General features: G+C 38.8%; 1 protein-coding gene and 1 pseudogene across 2 annotated transcripts; one reads left to right on the plus strand and one right to left on the minus strand.

The window, feature by feature from the left end:
* The first annotated feature begins 7,642 nt into the window (after nucleotides 1-7,642).
* PAP10 (purple acid phosphatase 10) lies at nucleotides 7,643-13,365 on the plus strand. Its single transcript, XM_010273222.3, has 8 exons — nucleotides 7,643-8,202; nucleotides 8,442-8,642; nucleotides 8,844-8,955; nucleotides 9,264-9,493; nucleotides 10,369-10,507; nucleotides 10,706-10,926; nucleotides 12,760-12,881; nucleotides 13,005-13,365. The coding sequence occupies exons 1-8, from the start codon at nucleotides 8,008-8,010 to the stop codon at nucleotides 13,198-13,200; spliced, it is 1,416 nt and encodes a 471-aa protein (XP_010271524.1). The 5' UTR covers nucleotides 7,643-8,007; the 3' UTR covers nucleotides 13,201-13,365.
* A 418-nt stretch (nucleotides 13,366-13,783) lies between these two features.
* Nucleotides 13,784-17,637, minus strand: LOC104607560 (purple acid phosphatase 2-like; annotated as a pseudogene). The gene is made up of 7 exons (XR_016076273.1): nucleotides 17,424-17,637; nucleotides 17,050-17,252; nucleotides 16,854-16,965; nucleotides 14,897-15,123; nucleotides 14,455-14,814; nucleotides 14,225-14,346; nucleotides 13,784-14,122 (listed from the first exon to the last, which is right to left on the minus strand). The product of XR_016076273.1 is annotated as a purple acid phosphatase 2-like (transcript).
* Between the last annotated feature and the right edge of the window lie 3,448 nt (nucleotides 17,638-21,085).

The following is a 21,085-nucleotide window of genomic DNA, read 5'->3' on the forward strand; positions in this document are numbered from 1 at the left end:
AGTTAGAGAGTGTCACTTCAAGGAAGGTGACCTCATCATCAGAAAGGTCATGGTTTAGGAGTCCAGCGTCAGAAAGCTTTGCTTAAACTGAGAAAGGCTCTACAGAATCAAGTAAGTAGTAGGACCTGACACCTTTCGGCTGGAATATATGTGTGGAAGACTAGTGCCTCGTACCTAGAACTCTAAAAATCTTCAGATGTACTATAAATAGAAGTGTAAGTATGTTAGCGGAAATTTGTGAATGAAAAGTACAAGTTTCTCTCACTTCAATCAAATTTTTCTTTTTGTAAACATTTGTGTCTCCTCTAGTCACTAGGGCCCCTTGGCTGACCGACCGCAACATACAACATTCCTTAAGGTTATACGTTCAAACCAGAGGTCGTCCCAAGGCATATGATACTTTGCGAGTCATACACATACTTGCTTGTTACTAGTTTTTGGCTAAGGCAAGAACTTCTGGGACCTCGGTGACTATCAATAAATGGCCTACGACCCCAACCTCGGCCTCAAAGACCCTAAGAGAAGAGTCTTTGTGAAGTCCAAAGAACCGACGTTGACCACTCACTTAATAAAAATATGATGAATAACACATTAAGTAGACAACACTTATCCATTAAGGCAATTGCTTGTGACCTTAGCCACAAAGCCCCTACGAAAAGAAGCACTAAGTAAAGGGAATTTTTTTAAGTCCCTAGAGAAGAACACATTGAGTAAAAGGGCATGTTCTTGGCTAGGGCAATCACCCTCCTCCTTTTTCCCTAAGGTAAGAAATTTTGAGACCTCGGCAAATGATATCGGCTAAGTAAAGATCATTTCCGCAAAAAAGAAATATTTTATTAAGAATTGCAAGTCTTTACAAAAATGCCTCTTTAGGGGGAAGCATCGACCCCTCGCACGAAAGAAGAAAGAAAAAGAAGAGAAGAAGATCATCTTTTGACAAGAAACTTAAGTTCCATTAACTCAAGTGTCTTTACAAAAAAAGGTCTCTTATGGGGCAGATAGGACCAAATAAAGGAAACTCTCTATTAGCCCCCTCTGGTCTGAGCATCAGCCTTAACAATCCCCCTAGCAATAGTGGCAACAATGGTTTAAGCAGTGGCATCGGCGGTCGGATCCACCCCCGTCCTTAGTATATTCACCAACTATTAAGCATCAGTGGGGAATGTGTCCAACTAATCAATGTCAAAGCTTGGTAGAATCTTTGACAATTGGACCTTGCCATCATCAATGCCCTCCAGGTAAGCTTGGGAGGCAAAGGAAGCTAGGTCTACATCGTGCTCCTTCAAGGTCTTGTACTTTTCAACCGCCTTTGCAACCAACTCCCCCAACTACTACTCCATCAACACTAGGGAGGACTTCAGCTCCTTCACGAGCTCCCTTTTGGTTGCCACCTTGGCCTCGACCTTCTTACAACATCTGTACTCATTACGGGCCCAACCCTTGGCTGCCTCCCAACCAGACTGCACCTCAGTCGATTGTTGCCTTAGGCACTTAATCTCCTCTTGTTCTTGTCGAATGCTGGATCAACACCTCCACCTTTTCGCAAAAGCCAACTAAGCAGGAGACCATCTGGACACACATAAAGGACTCTGAGAAGTACATGCGTACCTCGCCGGCCTTGTCCAAGAGCATGTCCCAGATCGAGTTCATGGTGTGCTACGCCCAAGACTGGTGGTCATCGGGGAGAACCATGCCAACCGGGAGTTGCCGGCCAACGCCAGCCATGGACAAGGAGTCCCTCTCTTGAACACTCTACTACGGCCAGTAGATGCAACAAGTGATGAGCGGCTCATCCTCCCAGGGGTCAGAGGATCGAGGGTCTTAGGCTACCTCTATAGGGCGCTTCTATACTATCATCTTGTCAAGGGCCGCCTCAGCCTCGGCCTGTTTTTTAGCAATTGCCTCCTATTGAGGCTAAGATGTGTTCTTGGCAACTCCCTTCTTGGCAGTTCTCTTGGACGCCGCAACCTCCAGCAACTTTTCCTTCTTGATTTTGTCCATCTATACAAGAAGGAAATCAAAAATAGTTAGAAGATTTTCAATATTCAATAGAAAGCATAAGTTGCAATACAATGGGAGTGTTCGTACCGAGGACGGATTGTCCACCACTCTCACCCTTCGACCTTGGAAATACCATAACCCTTCGCCGTCGGGGTGCTTCCTTGGTGCGAACAGGTTGTGGAAGATGTTCACCGTCATTGGAAGGTTTCAAAAATGGGTCATCACCAAGATGGCTATGATTGTCCTCACTGCATTTAGTGCAAGCTGGTTGAGAATCAGCTTATAGTGATTCAACAACTCCGGGACGAGCGGGTGTAGAGGGAAATGCAACTTGAACTATAAATAGTGCTCGTGGATGTAGATCTTGTCCTTGGCACCACGCCACGACCAATTTTCTATGGAGGGGACTCTAGCCCTATAGCCCCCTATTATGAAGGACTGCTCAGCCAATGCCTTAAATTATTCCTCATTCAGGACACTATCGAGGTTTGAGGGGGCATAACATTCCATCCTCACTCCTTCACCCATAGCCTTGTGTTCGTCCTCCTTATCGGATGACCCCTCGGCCTCCTCTAGGTCTACAAACGCAAGAAAGGCTGGAGTGTTTCCTTGGAGCGTCGACCTTAGAGGGACCAGTTGGGGTGCGTACCAAGGCGCCATCCCTTTGCCTGGTAGACCTAGTACTCTCACAAATGGATCCCTCACTCTAAGAGTCGTGCTTGGCCCCTCGAGGGGTAGTCCTCTCCCTCAGCACCTGGACACTGGACATTTGAGAGGAGCTCACTAAGTCACTAACATCGCTCCCATTGTTACTAGGAGTGTTGCTAGGAGCACTTAGTCAGGAAGTTTGTGAGCTTCAGGACCAAAATCTAAGACTAACATGTTGAGGATAGAAGTTCTTTACCTAAAGTTGTTCGTGGAAGGAAGTTTAAGGAATTGGTTATGGAAAGTTGAGGTGTCCTCAATAGCTCCAAAACTAAAGGTTTTGAGCAAATGGTGAAGTCTCGCTCAACTAACCTCCCTATTTAAAGGAAAATGTACAACCTAAATTCAATTGATCCAACGGTGGTTTGAGCAAATGGTGAAGTCTCGCTCAACTAACCTCCTTATTTAAAGGAAAATGTACAACCTAGATTCAATTAATCCAACGGTGGTGGATTGGCCAACTAGATAGCCCGAACCAACGGGCTCCACATGGCACCAACCCTGGGATACGAAATGACATCAAGAGGTAGGACCAGTTCACCCATCGACTCTGGCTCAATGATCCTTCACTGACGCGAAGGACGAACGGAAGAGCAGTCGCCACATAGCTACTGAAAATAGCTCCCTAGCCAAAGTCGTCACCTCCATGTGGCTCTACCATACTCTTCTTTGGTCGAAGCCAAGGCTTCCACACAACTTGCCAACCAATCTCAACCACTATGGCCTCGAGAGTGGGGGACAAGTGATGTAGGAATATCTAGCCGACCTACAGATCTTAACATGTGGTGTTGGCCGGATGCATTCTAGTCATCCATCATCAACTACTATCAACCGCTACCAACTACTCTTCTTCAAAGGCAACTTCAGCTATAAAAGAGGCTCCCACATTAAGGTAAATACACATAGAATTAAACTCTAAGTTTCCTTGCTTGGTCCGACTCCTCACAGCCTTTGGCTAACTTAATCATTAGAGTCTTCGCCCTTGAGATAACTCCCACGACCTCTAACTTCTTCTTTGTCTCAACAGATTGGACCCATCGGCCTCAAACACTAGAAAAATAATTGTTTCCCTCGGCTCCATGTTTGGTAACAACACATACATACATACACATGTATTGCTTGGTTCCATCTTAGGCTCTTAGCTCAACATATTTGATGCATTGACCGTATCCTCTTAGAATTCAAACTTTATAACAAAAAGCAAAATGTTGATAACACAAATAGAGGATCTTTTGGAGAAAAAAGGGAAAAATACAACAACTCAATTAACAATGGAGCAGAACTTCATATAGCAGTTGAAGGTAACGACTTTTAATTGGATGATTGCAAGGAATGGCCATTGCAATTTAGATCTGCTCACAACAAGCCGGTTAACAAACCATTACGCAAGGAGATGTTCATGATGATGATGTGAGGCGGTAGTGTATTGTTGGTTGCAGATCCGATCCGATTTAGACAATAACACCATGGAAAATTCATCGTTGGGCTGTAAATAGGAACAGGTGGTAAGTTCAATGGGTTAATTGATGACATCAAATTAAATAATAAAAAATACAAAAAATGAAAAAATATAAAAATATAAAAATTGGGACAAATTCATCGTATAAAACCAAAATAAGTGTATTAAATAATGTACACATAAATAATAATAATAATAATAATGTTTGACCCATGACCTGTTGACTGGGTCAAATGTAGCAATTCAACCAGTTGGATCATTGATCGAATCAACACATTTTTACAAGTAAACGTTTGGAGAGCCAAATGGACCCAAAAGCCTGGCCAAGTGGATCAACCGGTCTGGGTTGTGGATTGTGGGCATACATACCCTTTGATCGGAATCCCTAACCATCCTGCTGAGAAGTAAACGAAAGGCTCCGATCCTTGAATTTTAAGTAAGAAAAAGCCAGAGTTCCACGTAGGGTTTTCACTTTTCATACCCACCCCTGAAGAGTTAAGACAAGATCACAAGAGAGATAACCAGGATTCAGGAGAAGGGGAGAACAATATATACCCGGGTTTATCAACAACTAGAAGAACAGGTGTATATAGACCCAGTTAGCAGAATTGGGTCAGGATGTGCCGTAAAAGCCTCAACCATGGTTTTAAAAAATGATCCAGAGAAATGGAATTGTTTTAGCCACCGATTCCTAGGTTGATGGTTTGATTGTCCAATTCCAATGGATAGTTCATTCTGATAAAAAATATTAAAAAATAATTAAAAATAAAAAAATGGTCAAAACTATTAAACGGATCACGGTTTGATTGTCCAAATCAACAGGTCATTGATTGATTTAATGGTTTTTAGTCAAAGACCAGATTTAGGATAAAATAGAACTGATTGCCTAAATGATTCCTAGGCCAAACAGTCTGGTTCAAAAACCTAGCCTTAAATAGGGTGGTAAGGTGTCTATAGACACAAGGGAAGTAAAATAAATCTGCTACCCACAATTTGTTCCCACCCACGTTAGGATAGGTTGACTGCACTCCACCTCATAGGGTACAGGCGTACAGCTTTTTTCACCCATTCAATATTCTGAGTATGACTTCTGTGTATCGGGATCCACCAGTGGATGTGTCGTACCTCAAGGAGATTTGCAAATTTGGGATAAAACGAGATGGCTAAACCTGTTTGATTATTTATTAGGATGCATTTTACATTCCATATTTTGAGGATTTATTTCTTTTTCCAATTGAAAACTCAGGACCCGTTTGGTTCATGGAAATAGGGTTTGGAATTAGCTGTTGGGTGGAATCCAAATCCTATTTTTATTCTTGTTGGAATAGCATTTTCCTATATGAGGAATGATCACTTTTTATTCATTCCTGTTGATTTTAATTTTCATTCTCATTCTTGTCTGAACTAAACAGACTATTGAAATAAACCATTTTGATTCCCATTCTAATTCAATGGTAAAAATCACATTAATCCTTAAAATAAGAAATGCCATGAATCCTTAAAATAAGGAATGCCAAATGCAGCCAACAGCACCCCATATGTGCATTTCAGTATGCGTTGAGAATTAGACAGCTGGCAAACTATTTAAGTCAGACCCTTATCTTGGGTCCCTAGACTAAGACTCGTGAAACTAACAACTGCCCAAAACAAACGGTATTTCTTAGGGAAAATTCCCAATAGGTACCCTATACTTTAGGCTAAGTGCCAATTTAGTACCCGAACTTTAAAACGCGACAATCTAGTACCCAAACTTTTATTTTGCAACAATTTAGTACCTAACTTAACTCATCGTCAATTAGAAGACCAAAAGACCTAAATACCCCTCAACTATTTTGATTAATGCATGAATTTCCTATTAAAATTACAAAAAATGACCCCATCAGCTATTTCGACCAGTGCAAGTGGGAACTACTGTTCACACTTGCAGTTATTGAAATTGGGTCCAAATCCAAGCCGTCCAAATCTAAGTAGTGGGTCCCACCCTTGAGAGTTGAATTGAGTAAGATTCTTTCTTGATGGTTTGATCTGGTGTGAGCCTAGATTTGAGATTTCAGTTGGGATGATGTTAATGATTTTAATGATTATATTCAAAACTTAAGAGGTCAAGAGAGAGAGAGAGAGAAGCTAGAAAACATACAAATGGTGGAGCAACTAGTTTTAAGAGAGTTACAAATATTCTGGGAAGAAGTACGGCTTGCAAGGTTGTGGAGAACCAGAGCTTGCTGGACATAATGGACCAGTTCGCGTAAGACGAAGGAGGAGGTCCGAAAGCTTCTCATTTCTAAGCATCTCTTCTTCAAGGAGATGTGCGCCTACCACAACAGCTGTGGCGGTGGTGATCTGGGAGGCGGAGCTGGCGGTGGCCACCATCCGTCGAAGGTGGCGACGAAATCGGCAAATCAACAACAACAACAACATTGCTTCCATTTGTCTGAGGGTCCTTCTATTATTAGCAACCCAAAAGGCTTAAGCAGGGGGGAGACCAAGGGGTTAAAGACTCGCCATTGATACAACAGTTGGATAGACTCATAGTCTCAATCTCAGGTTAAAGAGACTGAGCAATGGCCGATGATACAACTGCACAGTCTCATTCTTTAACCTCCTCGTGCTTAGTTGAATAGGAGTTGTTGGTGATACAACAGTAATTGTTTTAAAGAGACGAGTAGATGAGCATGATCCTCGCAATCTCAGTCTCAGGTTAAAGACTCGCCATTGATACAGCATTTGAACAATCTACTTGGCGATGGCCGGTGACTCATAGGAGGGGGTGGACGTGAGAAAGAGGAAGACAACGAGAAGTTGGGTTCGAGGAAGAGGAAGAGGAGAGGAATGTCGTCAACGCCACCATTGATACAACAGTTGAATAGTGAGATGATGAATGTGCTTCAGGATGGATAAAATGGTATGTATATTTTTGTAAAGGTTAGTTTTGGTATTTTGAAAATATTTAACTTGCACCTAATATCACGTGATTCTTCTAACTGATGGTGAGTTAACGCCATATACTAAATTGTCACAAAATGAAAGTTCAGGTATTAGATTGTCTCATTTTAAAATTCAGGTATTAAATTGGCACTCAACCTAAAATATAGAGTACCTATTGCAAATTTTCCCTATTTCTCTTAGGGCCTGTTTGCTCTGAAGTCTAATACCTGAAAGTGCAATAATTACATTAAGAGGTATATTGGTATTGGTGATCTTTTCTTTCCTCTGAATGCAGAGAATATTGTTCTAAACTCTCAATTCGGAAAATTATCAAATATCTATTTTAACCATTTATATTAGAGTTTTTGTTTTTCATTTTAGGATATCATTGAAAAATAAAAAATTGTATGATTACACTTCAAATATCCTATTAAAAAAGAAGAGTTAAGAAAAAACAAATAAGCCATTATTCACCTTTCCTACCCACTCTCTATCCGCAGCGTGAATAAGAAATACGTGTCTTAAAAATTAGTGTTCGGCAATTAGCACTAAATGGCATTTCTATCCCCACCGGCACCGGCTTCCTTTCTTTCCTTGCGTCATGAGATAGTGACAGAGTAAGAAATCGCTGTTCAGCGACTTGATCTCGTGAATCGTAATCCTCTTCGAAAAAGTCCAGAGTCAACTCTGATCTTTATTCATTTTCAAAAAAAAAAAAAAAAACTCTGATCTTTATTGCTTCAACGCTGGTTTCAAACGCAAGCAACTCGTAGATATTCGCTTGTAAATGTCCGTATCGAAAGTGGATATTCCCCAAGAAATATGGTTAGGTGATTATAAATCTGAATGTAATTAACTGGAGCCTTCATTCTTTTCTCTGAGAATTGTTTTGACTTCTGAGAGGCGTGGAGGCTGAGATGGGTCTGCTGCGCCTAAGAGGGGCCTCCGCTGCTGCTGGAGTTGTGCTTGTTGTGGGTTTGATCCTGCACGCTGCTCTACTGTGCAATGGAGGAATTACGAGTACCTTCGTTAGGAAGGCTGAAAAAACTGTCGACATGCCACTCGACAGTGATGTCTTTCGCGTTCCTCCTGGATACAATGCGCCCCAACAGGTGTTTTCTTCTTCCGCCTCTTCTTTTTTATTCTTGAGAAATGAAATAACCCTTTTGGTCTGTTTCCGACGAACTTTATGCTTTTATTATTATATTATATTAGCACTTTTCCAAATTGATTCCCCAGTTCAAGTTGCTAGTTGCTTTTTTCCTTTTTCTTTATGTGGAATAACTTGTTTGAATCCAATTCGTTGATTTCGGTCTGGAATCCTGATTCGCGGGTGCTCTGTATTTGAAAGGTTCATATAACTCAAGGAGATCATGAGGGGAAAGGAGTTATCATTTCTTGGGTCACTCAGGATGAACCCGGCTCAAGCGCAGTGCTTTACTGGAGTGAAAATAGCAAACACAAATACCTTGCAAAAGGCGAAGTTGTGACCTACAAATTTTACAATTATACTTCAGGCTATATCCATCATTGCACCATCAAGAACTTGAAGGTTGGTGGTTCATCATCCATAGGAAGCTCTATTAATTATTCCTCTGTTTGTGGTCAGCTTAAAGAATCCAGAAGTGCAGATTAAATGCTTATAAATTAAGGAGATAATTAATTTGCCTAATTCAGTGAGGAATTGAGAAGAACTGAGTTGCTGAATATGTTGTAATGACTTAAATAATTTGTTTTGTTACCACTTTTGCAGTTTGACACCAAATACTACTACGAGATTGGGATTGGGAAAACTGTACGGCAGTTCTGGTTCAGAACTCCTCCTAAAGTTGGCCCGGATGTTCCTTACACTTTTGGTCTTATAGGTAGAACTTTGGATCTCTCTCTATCTCTCATGTTGATTTAGTTTCAGTCGTTGAATTACAACCAATTTGGGATTGGTTGTTTAGGCTCAGCTTGCAAGGAGTACAAAATGCAAGGTTTTGCACTCTACATATTTGTATTTGTACTTCTTTCAAACTGGGCCCTATGAACATTTTTCCGGTTAATTTGCCAATACTTACATGGCACCATGTAATAGAACACTCCCACTCAACTGTCTCCTCACTCTCTCTGCCGACGCATTTAATCTGTTTTCATCTTGATCTCAACATACATTGTATATCTAATGCAGGGGATCTTGGTCAGAGTTTTGATTCAAATAGGACCCTTACTCATTATGAGTCAAACCCAAGGAGAGGGCAGACGGTGTTGTTTGTTGGTGACCTTTCTTATGCGGATAACTATCCATTTCATGATAATGTCAGATGGGATACATGGGGCAGGTTTGTTGAGAGAAGTGCTGCTTATCAACCTTGGATATGGACTGCAGGGAATCATGAGCTTGATTTTGCTCCGGAAATTGTAAGTGCTCTAGATGCATCTAAATTATAGCAACATGTGTGTACTGAATAATTATTATCTATTAATGATCAATAAATAATACATCCCAAGCAAGAAAGCCACAACTATTTAGAGCCATGGCATAGAGGAGCATGTAATCAATCAGAAGAGCAAATTCATTCATCACAATAATCTTTGAGTTCTATCATGTAAATAAGGTTGTTTAAAATCCCAGTTTGTGTTTCTTGACCTTAACCATGTTGGATCAGTCAAAAGAAAATACACATTTCTCTGAACTGGAGTGTGATTAAATTAGGTTGGCCAAGGTATGCAATTTAGAGCAATTAGATCTATAAATTTTATCAGTAACTCCATATTCTGTCATTGATCAGTTGAAACAGAAGAAAGTGTTTGCAAAACCATTGGGAGTTCTAACAAGCTGAAAAGCAGCCAACCATCATATTGCTCTGCTTCAACATGCATATATTGAGTTTTTGTGAACCATTTCAATCTGTGAGGTGAACCTTTCTTTTGTAGGAATCTATCATTTAACCTTGTGTCTTGCTATGTTCTAACTAATAGAATAAGCATTACTTGACTACCAACAAATAAATTTACTTCAATGTCCTATTCACTTCGCAGAGTAAGTTAGGTTCTCTATCAGAACAGAACAATATAATTACATTTATGCACAATTTTCTTCCCCTTGGAAACTGAAAAAATAGGAATCTATAGTTATTAATGAGCACAAATATTATGATCCTTGTACCAATATTTCTGTTATTTATGTAAGAGCTAATTTGCAGTTTAGACCAATTCCTGCTGTAGTATAACTTACTTTTATGCGACTTGAACAGTAAATTTAAATTAAACATGTGATTGTGACTTTGTTGCAGGGTGAAACAGTACCTTTTAAACCTTATATACACCGTTATCATGTGCCTTATAGAGCATCACAAAGTACTGCTCCATTTTGGTACTCAATTAAGCGTGCTTCAGCATACATAATTGTCCTGGCTTCATATTCTGCATATGGTAAGGATAAATTTAATTACTATAAATAATGTGCTAAAGTCAGATATGCAACTGACTATATGTTATTGCATGTAGCTTCGCCAGTGTCTTTCTAAGTAATATTCTGAATTAGAAGTCACAGAAAAGGGCTAATTGACTTAGGTTGGTTGTATATGTTATGGAGATATTTCCTGACAAGAGCTTGTTTTCTACTTTCAGGCAAATACACTCCTCAATACAAATGGCTTGAACAGGAGCTTCCCAAAGTAAATAGAAGTGAGACACCATGGCTAATTGTTCTTATGCATTCACCATGGTATAACAGCTATAACTATCACTATATGGAAGGAGAAACCATGAGAGTTATGTATGAGCCATGGTTTGTAAAATACAAAGTTGACGTTGTATTTGCTGGTCATGTCCATGCTTATGAACGATCTGTAAGTGTTCTCTCTCTCTCTCTCTGCAATTTTGGTGATTGAAATCTTGATATTCAAGATCGCTAGTCTCTGTGCACTTTTAGTTTTATGGCCATTATGGTTTCTTGTTAATGAGCTTCTCTTTAGTAAACTGCATTTGCTTCATAAAATGGATGTAAAATTTTTCAGACTTGAAATGTTTCAGCTATTATTTCCATCCCTATGAAACAAAATTTTCATTTTAAAATGGGTTAAAAATAGAGCTCAAATATTTCAACCTGAAAGATTTTCTCTCCATTTTATGCTGAAAGAAACACAGCCCGTTTAATCAATGTGAATTAGGGTCTGTTTGGTTATGGGAATAGGGATCTAGAATTGGAATCGGAATGGCCCATTCCAATTCCAACTGTTTGGTTGGGTGTAATCAGATCCCATTCCCTCCCCTTCCCTTGGGAATGAGATTCCATTTCAGCTTATTCCAATTCCGATTCTGATTCGCATTTGAACCAAACAGGCTATCAAAGATCATTCCGATTCCGATTCCGATTGCAAACCAAACGACCCTTAGGCCATGTTTGGGAGTGCTTAAAAATAAGTGTTTATTTGAAATAAGTGCTTATTTGGGCTGGGGCCACACCATTAAGCACTTATTGGTGTTTGGGAAATATGCCCGAAATAAGTGCTTATTTTAAAAATATGGGCTTATTTTTTAAGCCCAAATTTCCAGCTTTTTTAAGTGCTTATACAATAAGGACTTATTCAATTTTTTTCTTCCAAATTTATCCCTAGTTGAATTTTAAAATAACACTTGTAAAACTATCCCTAGTTGAATTTTATAAAAGTCCTTTTGTAAAAGTACTTTTATAAAAATTACTTTTGTAAAAGTGCTTTTATAAAAGTATTTTTGTAAAAGTGCTTTTATAAAAGTATTTTTGTAAAAGTGCTTTTATTAGAGTGCTTTCATAAAAGTACTTTCATAAAAGTACTTTCATATAAGTGCTTTTATAAAAGTACTTTTGTAAAATACTTTTATAAAGGTGCTTTCATAAACGTGTTTCTATAGAAGTGCTTTCATAAAATTTGAAAGAAAATGAAGGACAAAATAGTTAAAAATGCTTATTTAAGTGCTTATTGGAGAAAAAAGACTACCAAATGCCCAATTTGGGTGCCAAATGCAAATAAGTGCTTCTTCTAATTATAACATAAGCACTCCCAGACATGGCCTTAGTGTGGGTTTTGAGAAAATGCCAGGGTGACAAGCATGGGAATGTGGGTTTTGAGAAAATGTTAAACACAACATCCACATTTAGGCTATGTTTGGTTTGAAGGAAAATGTGGGGAAAGGAAGGGAAATGTAGGGAAACCTATATATGGTTTGTAAAGGTTTCCCTTCCTTTCCCTACTTTTCCCTTCAAACCAAACACAACCTTAGTGTTCCCCCCTGAAGAACCTGGATAGCCAGCATAATTGTTGGGTAACGACCCTTTTAATTAGTGTACCCATTTCAACGAGATAAATTTGTAGTTAAGCAAGGCTTCTTCCATGCGAACAGAGTAATTGGTTTGCAATATTTACTTTTGCTCAGTGGTCGGAATCTAATGAATATATGAAGCCTGGTTTACAAGCTGTAAACTTTAGTTGTGTAACTTGAAGCCAGACCCTTTTAAATGTTGTGGGTTACGTTGTTGCAATTTCTTCATTCCTGTTAAAAATTACATCAGAAACTTGGGACCTCTGTTGCTTGGTTTGTGCATTGAATATCTCTTGCTACAAGTTTTTCTTGTAAGGAATGGAGGAGAATATTTTTGATCACTCTTACCATAGCTTAACACAGAAAAAACATCCATCCTACAGGAACGTGTGTCAAACATTGCATACAACATTGTAAATGGCAAGTGCATTCCTGCGAAAGATCAATCTGCACCTGTATACATAACCATAGGAGATGGAGGGAATTTAGAAGGACTGGCAACCAAGTAAGATTAGTTTTCCTACATCTAATTTTACTTGTGGTATTTTAGTTTGCCTCTTAATTGTAATTGACAGGGCTTCATCTCTCTCTCTCTCTCTCTCTGCTTCTGTATGCTTTTATTCTGCAGCATGACAGAACCACAGCCAAAGTATTCAGCATACCGTGAAGCTAGTTTTGGTCATGCCATCTTTGACATTAAGAACCGGACCCATGCTTACTATAGTTGGCATCGTAATCAAGATGGTTATGCTGTTGAAGCTGATTCTATGTGGTTTTTCAACAGATTCTGGAACCCTGAGGATGAAACGAAAGCCGCATCATAACGATGCTATCTTTTTTTCTTTTGTTGAAACCTCTAATAAACACTTAACACCAATGTTTGAATGTCATCCCCCTCTTTGTATTTCACTGTTTTGGTCTTCTTTACAGCATATAATGTTTATTCATGGCTTTGCTCTAATAGTACAATCCTTTGGTTTCTTGCCTCGGAATAAGCTGAGTGATTACTAGGATGTGTTACTTCAATTCTCAATGGATCTTACCAAAAAATTCTAAATGGATTCGGCGAGCAGAGAGCGGACTATTCTTCCTTGCAACCCACCATTAGACATGGACAAACTAGTTCTTTGTTAAAATCCAAAACATCACATGATCTGCTGTTTTGAGTTCACGTCTGCTGTAAGTGCTTATAATTTAACAATGGATATGGCAGAACAGGATTCAAATGGCCAGCTTGGTGCAAGGCGTAGATGATGATGATGATCTTTAAGGGGACCTAACCTGTTCATATAAATGGTGGGATCCCCTAAAACTTTAGACCCTTCCTCAGTTACTTAGGCCAAGTTTGAAAATTTGAAATTAACTGCCAACTGTGAATGAAACTAATACATATGGCTATGGTGCGAATAACAGGGTAACTTTCCCTACTTAAAATAATGGCTAAGACGACCAAAAGCTACCATTAAAGGGAAACTTGTTCTCTTAGCTAGTTAGCTAGTACCGACAAGGACGATAATAATATCATTCAGCTCCTCTGTCCTTTAGGCCATAGTCATGGCGGAGCTGCTCTCCTCATGCGGATACCAAAACCTGTTGTATAGCCATTGAGAATCCCCAGAAACTGCTTCACCATCTTGATTGCGGTGCCAGGAGTAGTAGGCGTGGGTCCGATTCTTTATCTCCAAGGTCGCATGTCCAAAGCTGGCTTCTCGAAATACTGAGTAACTGGGTTGTGGCTCTGTAAATCTGCAAACGTAACAAATTATAGTCTTAGCAGATGAAACCCGGCCGGCCAAATCCTTGCATAAACCTTAGTTATGGGTTTGAAACAGAAAGATGGAATCTTACCGAGAAGCGATGCCTTCGATGTTTCCTCCATCTCCGATGGTAACATAGACGGGGGCAGAAGGGTCTCTAACTGGAGTGCATTCCCTATTTGTTATGTTGTATGCTATATTTGATATTCGTGCCTGCAACACAGAATAAACATTACTTACAACTATGGAAATGGAACACAAGAATTGAGATCAATAGATAGAAGAAGCCGATGAATTGGTATTGGTATGAAGAAGACTTACAGTTCGTTCATAAGCATGAACATGGGCAGCAAATACAATATCAACTTTATTATGAACGAACCACGATTCAAACATCACCCTCATGCTCTCTCCTTCCATTTAATGGTAGGAATCACTGTTGTACCATGGAGAGTGAAGAAGAACAATCAACCATGGTGTCTCAGATCTATTCACCTTGGTAAACTCTTGTTGCAGCCAATTATATTGTGGGGTGTAAGTTCCATATGCAGAGTAAGATGAGAGGACAATGATATGAGCTGACGCCCGCTTGATTGAATACCACAGTGGAGATGTACTCTCCGATGCTTTGTAGGGAACATGGTACCGATACATGTATGGCTTGAAAGGAACGGATTCGCCCTATAGTATAAAAAATAAAACCATCAAGTACAATCCTAATTAGTAATTACTATTTACTAATATCTGAAATTGCAAGTCTTACGATCTCGGGAGCAAAGTCGATTTCATGATTGCCAGCTGTCCAAATCCATGGTTGATATGCGATGCTTTTCTCTACAAACCGGGCCCACGAATCCCATCTCCTGTTGTCATGGAGTGGTTAATCATCCGCATAAGAAAGATCACCGACGAAGAGTACAGCTTGCGCTTTTGGATTGGAGAGGTAATGCTCTAGCGTCTGATTGGAATCGTAGGTTTGGCCCAAGTCACCTGCATAACAGCCCAACAACAGTCTTTCTCTGCTCGCTTGGACGCTTACCTAACCTAAGGCCTACGGGCTACGGGTGCAATTTGGGCGGGCCCAACTCTGAATTCTTCCGGCCCATAATTTTACATGGACTGAGTTGTTATTTTCTTGGATCCAAAACTTTGGGTTTTTTTATTTTTAGGGTTGCTCCTGGGCAGCTAAGCCCATCCATCCCTAAAGTAGCCCGGATTCGGCCCGATTGTATATGCATAAATACATATCTTCATGTGTATGCGTATATATTTGCAAATACACACATCTACATCAATTTTCAGTTTAGGCTCTGGGTTCAGACTTCAGATGGGACGATCTGGGTTGGCCTTAGGAAGAAATCGAGAGCCTTAGGCCCGATTATTAGGGTTGGGCCTAGGCTGACCATAAACCCGGCCCAGCCTGCACCCTTGTTGCTTCTCAAAAATAAAAGGCAAAATACAAAAACCTCCCCTGAATATTCTGACAATCATAAAAAATTTTTTTATAGTTTCGTTTTAATAAATACTTCCCTTAAACTTTTGAGAAACTCAACAAAAATCTCCATTCCGTTACTTTTTCGGACAAAAAACTTTAGATTGATCCACCAATCTTTTATAAATACCCATTATACCCTTTTATGAATGATTTTACATAAAAAAATTGCTAAAATAACCCGTTTTAATTCGACAAAACCTCCTTTCGATACACTGCCCCATGCATTTGCACTTCCAGTCTTTTATTTCTCTCCATTCACAACAGGAAGACTTGATAATCTGGGTTCTCCTCTAGGTTTGGGATTTTATGCATTATCTGTTTATGGATGGATTGAATTGAGAGGAATGACAACGATATGATTCTCTCTCTCACAGACACAACAAAGAGTCTCGCTTCATCGCTCTCTCCTATAATAGTGAGGAAGGAAAAAAAAAATTCTAGGAAAAAAATCCCAATTTTCTAGTCTTTTTCCATATCTCCGTTCCCTAACTACCAGCCTAGTATGAAAACAACCAACAGCCGACCTTGTTCTACCCAGGTTATAAAATCGTAGATCGCATTGTTGTATTATGTGTTTTATATTTAACAGAAAGCCCCGACAATCACTTTACTGCAAACTTCAAACTAAGTTGAGATTTCTTAAATTTAGAAGTTTGAACTTTGAAGTTTCTCTCATCTCACAGTGGGTTGTCAAATAGGTGTCATTTACATTATGACAATTAGTCGGGGGCAGTTTCGTAGCACCAACGGTTTTCTGTATGGGAAAGTGACGGAAGAGAGGATTTTGTTGATTTTTTTAAAAGTTTAAAGGAGGTTTTTATTGAATTGAAACTATAGTGAAGGTTTTTATGATTGTTAGAAATTTCAGGGAGATTTTTGTGTTTTACCCAAAAATGGGATTTTATAGTTCAGTTCACCCCTAAAAATCTAGAGCTCCACTCTAAAGGTGGATGGAATCCTAACCAACTGTGAATTGATGCCAAATTCATGGGCAAGATGAGGTTTATAGGGGGAGACTACTAATAGACTAGGAGGGGGCCGTAAATCAAATTTCTGAGAGGTTTTTGTTGAAGTGACGGAAGAGAGGTTTTTGTTGATTTTTTTTAAAAGTTTAAACGAGATTTTTATTAAAGTAAAACTATAGCAGAGGTTGTTATGATTGTCAAAAACTTTAGGGAAGATTTTTGTATTTTACTCAAAAAAAATTAACTTTAATGATACCAACCTATAACGCCAAAGGTGCAGGGAACATCGAGTCCCACTTTGGGAGGAGTTGTGAAAGAAAACTGACGGGCAGATTTTCCAGATCCGATCTCATAAAAGTAATGAGTGTCATACTGTACAATTGCAAAAGGAAACGCCATAAGATACTTTGTACAGTCAATATGTAAAGAGAGATAAAAGGAGAGAGAGAGGGAAACCTGTAGGTTCTTAATGGTGGCATGATGAATGAAGCCAGATGTATAATTGTAATATCTGTAAAATGTAATCATGGCATGGGCCTTATGTTTGTGGTTTGAGTGGTGAGCTTCCCAATACGTTAGATACTTGGGCCCTGGCTTTTCTGGAGTCACCCATGAAACAATCACGCTACTTCCAATGTGATCTCCCGAGTTATGTGAACCTGGTATTTTACAAATATTAAACAAAGAGAAACAAAACTTTGTTAATAATTTCCAATAGCACCCGACCAGTAGTAGTAGTAGAGATCTTCATTAGAGTTAATTCTCAGAAATTGCAGACCTAATAGAACTTGTCTGTATGAGAGAGAGAGAGGTGACGCCGGTCTTCTTACCTGTTCAGGCGCATTATAGCCGGGCGGGGAAGGAAAAGCATCGAGAGGCATATCGACGGAAGCTTCGGGCTTTCTAACGTAGGAACTAGTGATGCCTCCGTGGGACAAGACGGCAGTGTTGAGTAGCAGAGCCAAAACTAGGCCCAAATACCTCGATTCCATCCCTCCCTTCAATTGAGTGTTTCCACGGTGCCAGAAAATCGAACTCCAGAGATACTACTGGTGAGTGGTGAAAATGAAGAAGAGAGATCAAACGCAATTTATAACGACTTGCGAGTTGAGAGTCCTATTAGGATTTGGAGTCTAAGATCTCCATACACGTGCACGAATTTGTTGGGTATATTTAGTTATTAACAAACTTACACACATATCTAGAATTCTAAGGCCCCATCGGCATTTGGATAAGTTACTTATCCCATAAATGCATTTGTTCAGGTAATTGTTACACAGTAAAGATTTAAGTGCATTTATCTATGTTTTTTTATTTTCCATGTAAATAATGCAATGATCATTTTATCGATAAAAATCCATTATTATAAGAGGTATTTTTGTCCCTTTCAAGTGTTGGCAAAAAAATAAACTCTCTGATCCCTACATAAATCTAAAAAAAGAACATGAAATTTTTGGTCAATAGGAATCAAAACCCCATTGATTAACTTCCCCCCTCTCAAATTCTAGAAAAAAAAAAACACCCCCTAAACCTCCAAATCCTAATAAGACTCAAAAAAAGAACAAAAAAAAAGTTTAGTGGATAAATTACTAATTATCTACCCAGGGGAAAATTACTTAATACAAAATGCGTGTGCACTTGTTCCATGACCCGATGACCCGTCAAGTTGAATTGATGGTCTATTTGACCCGAATAATGAGTCATGGCTTAGTGAATAATACTCTTTTTTATCTTTAGCCATGTTTATCATTAATATTAATAATTCTCACTTATTGCATTTATTTTGATTTGATACGATAAATATGTACTATTTGATACATGTCTAATTTTTTGTGCAAAGTTTTCATATGTTTTGTTTTTATCTATTTTATATTTTATTATTTAATTTATAACATGATGAGTTAATTTATTTGACCCAAACGATTTATGACTATCTATTGGAGATTGTTTTTTCAACCATTATTGAACTAATCTTTAATTAAGTCGAGTCCACCAGTCCAACGTTAGTTTGATCCTTATAAAATGTAGCTCATTCCCGACTTGCATATTGAAATTAACTTTAAGCAAGTAGGAAAATTAAGTGTCCGTTTGGTTATCCTGAATAAGCGTATGGAATCGGAATTAGAAAGACTCATTCTGATTCTAGCCGTTTGGATGGTTGAAATTGGATTTCCTCGTATGGTTGAAAATGTAGTTATTACTTGTCAAAAAATAACCCAAACCCTATCTGACTCAACCTTTACTCCATCCATTCCTGCTAGCGCTCCCAAATAGAACGGTTGGTGAACTCATCTCCGGAAAAGTAGAGCTATGAATGGGCCGGGCCTGACCTGATACACATGAACGGATCGAACCAATTGTATCAATCTGGTTTCCGGATTGTACCAGCTGGTCTGTTCCGGTTATTAATTTTTTGTTCCGGTTATTATCGGGTTGAGATCGGATCTACCCTGTCCCAAACCGATATATACAGAGAGGAGAGAAGGATTTGCCTTGCCCTTAATTCCCCAAATAGCGTTGATGAATTTCCTTCTTTGTCGGCACAACAAAGGAGAGAAGCATCTGTGAGACCCAATCCTGACTTGATGGATCCGAGAATCCGTCGGTTCCAGTTTTGGATCTAAAATTACAAACCCTAATAGGGTTTGGTTTGGGACTGGGACACTATATTCTTTGTTGGTTCGGGATTGGTTCTACCTTGTTCAGGCCCAAACTCGACCCGTTGACAGCCTTACCAGCAAGGCAAGACTGATCACCAGCCATCGGTTCTCTCTCTCTCTCTCCACCCCCTCTTCTTTTTCTCCCTCTTCTTCCTCTACCACTTCTTTTTTCTTTCTCCCCTTCTTCCTCCTACCGTTTCCATTGATATACCAAGCCCCAGCCATCAGTCGTCTTCCTCTCTTCTTCTTCTTCTTCTTCTTCTTCGAATGTTGTTGTTGTTGCTACTATTATTGCTACAATTGAAGTTTTATCAGGGGCAAAACTGGAAGTTTCAACTGATTCTAATTCTGGCTTCTAGATTAACCAAGTTCAACAATTGGAATCCAACTCTAATTCCCATCTGAACCAAACAAGTGTTGGGAATAGGCAATTTTATTTCTGATTCTAGTGGATTTCAATTCTAAATCCAATCTTGATTGTAAACCAAACAGACCTAATACACAAGATGAGTTTGCTTTCAATTATAGCTATAATTTTCAATTTCTTTACTAAAAAAGTTAAGTAAATCCATTTTTTCTATTTACAATAAAAATGGATAGGATTACTAGAAGCTCCATTAAAGGGAAAATTGTTTTCAAAGTATTTGGGAGCATTGAAAAGACAATTTTAAGAGACATCAAAATACACTTATGCATGGATACAATGGAAAAATTAAAATATACTTGGAGATGCATGGATACAATCGGACAACTCAAATAACCCCAAAAGTTACATCTATGACAATAAATCTAGGTTTATATAACCTGAAAAAAAAGGTATATAAAGAAGATAAAGTCCCATATTATAAATATAAATTTTACAATCAATTTTTCTTAAAATTTGTTGATGGATTCAAAATAATGAAAGAAAAATGTAAGTCAAAATTTATGACTGATATAGTTATAAAAGTGCTTCAATGGCATGGTGTTAGATTTGTAGTCTCTTAACTTTATAAAGTTAATTAAGGAAATTAATGGAATTGTTGAGAGGAAAGATATAATTGGAAACCGGATTCATTGAGTGCAAGGTCCATTCCAACAACCTTTATAGCCTTGCATTGGGAATATCTTCCCATAAAATAAAACACAGAAATACGGAAATGTGCCCAATGCAAGGCTGTAAAGGCTGTTCGAACGGTTAAGGGGAGAGGTATAATAAATATAAGAATTAATGATTGGTGGGAGTTAATTAGAGAAACAAATTTGAATTTCAATTAATGACTTAAACAGAGGAGTTAGTGAGAAAGAATATGAAACACGTTTGAACTTGAAAAGTCATCAAGAATTCATGGTGTTTGGTTGCATGCATGATTGCTGTTGAAAAAGAATATTATTTGTCAAAAATTCAATTGTAAATTAAGGTAAAAAAATAAAATCTTTGATTATTATTTTCTAAAACTCCCTTCATTTTTGTCCAATTCTCTTAAATTTACCCTCTCTTCTTTTTTTAGAAAAAGGTATTCATTCATTGAGAATATTGCAAATTAGAACTAGGGGTGTTTCAAAAAAAATGGTACAGTCGACTAAGTGAATACATTGGGGATACCACATGAGAGAGTGCACGAAATAAGATAATAAAACCCTAAAATCTCCAACCATGTTGGTTAAATACCATGGAGGTGTTGACCCCTCCAACAGGAGTTTGACAATGGCTACACAATCACTCACTACTAGATTTGTTCAAGGGTTGGGCTTCAGGCCTGACTTTACACTGTATAGGGCTTGAGTTTTGAACCGGGCCCATTCAAATTTTGGCAAAAGCCATGTCCGAATCTGAGCCCAGCCCTTGAACA

The sequence above is a fragment of the Nelumbo nucifera genome, chromosome 5 (genome assembly GCF_055504915.1).
Source record: "Nelumbo nucifera cultivar China Antique chromosome 5, China Antique-T2T, whole genome shotgun sequence".
In the NCBI taxonomy this organism is placed as follows: Eukaryota; Viridiplantae; Streptophyta; class Magnoliopsida; order Proteales; family Nelumbonaceae; genus Nelumbo; species Nelumbo nucifera.

Bases quoted from the DNA above. Each gene is read 5' to 3' on its own strand.
- PAP10 (XM_010273222.3), top strand. From the start codon at position 8,008: ATGGGTCTGCTGCGCCTAAGAGGGGCCTCCGCTGCTGCTGGAGTTGTG. The intron at 10,927-12,759 runs GTAAGTGTTCTC...TCCATCCTACAG, and splicing joins TCCATGCTTATGAACGATCT to GAACGTGTGTCAAACATTGC. The intron at 12,882-13,004 runs GTAAGATTAGTT...TTTATTCTGCAG, and splicing joins TTAGAAGGACTGGCAACCAA to CATGACAGAACCACAGCCAA.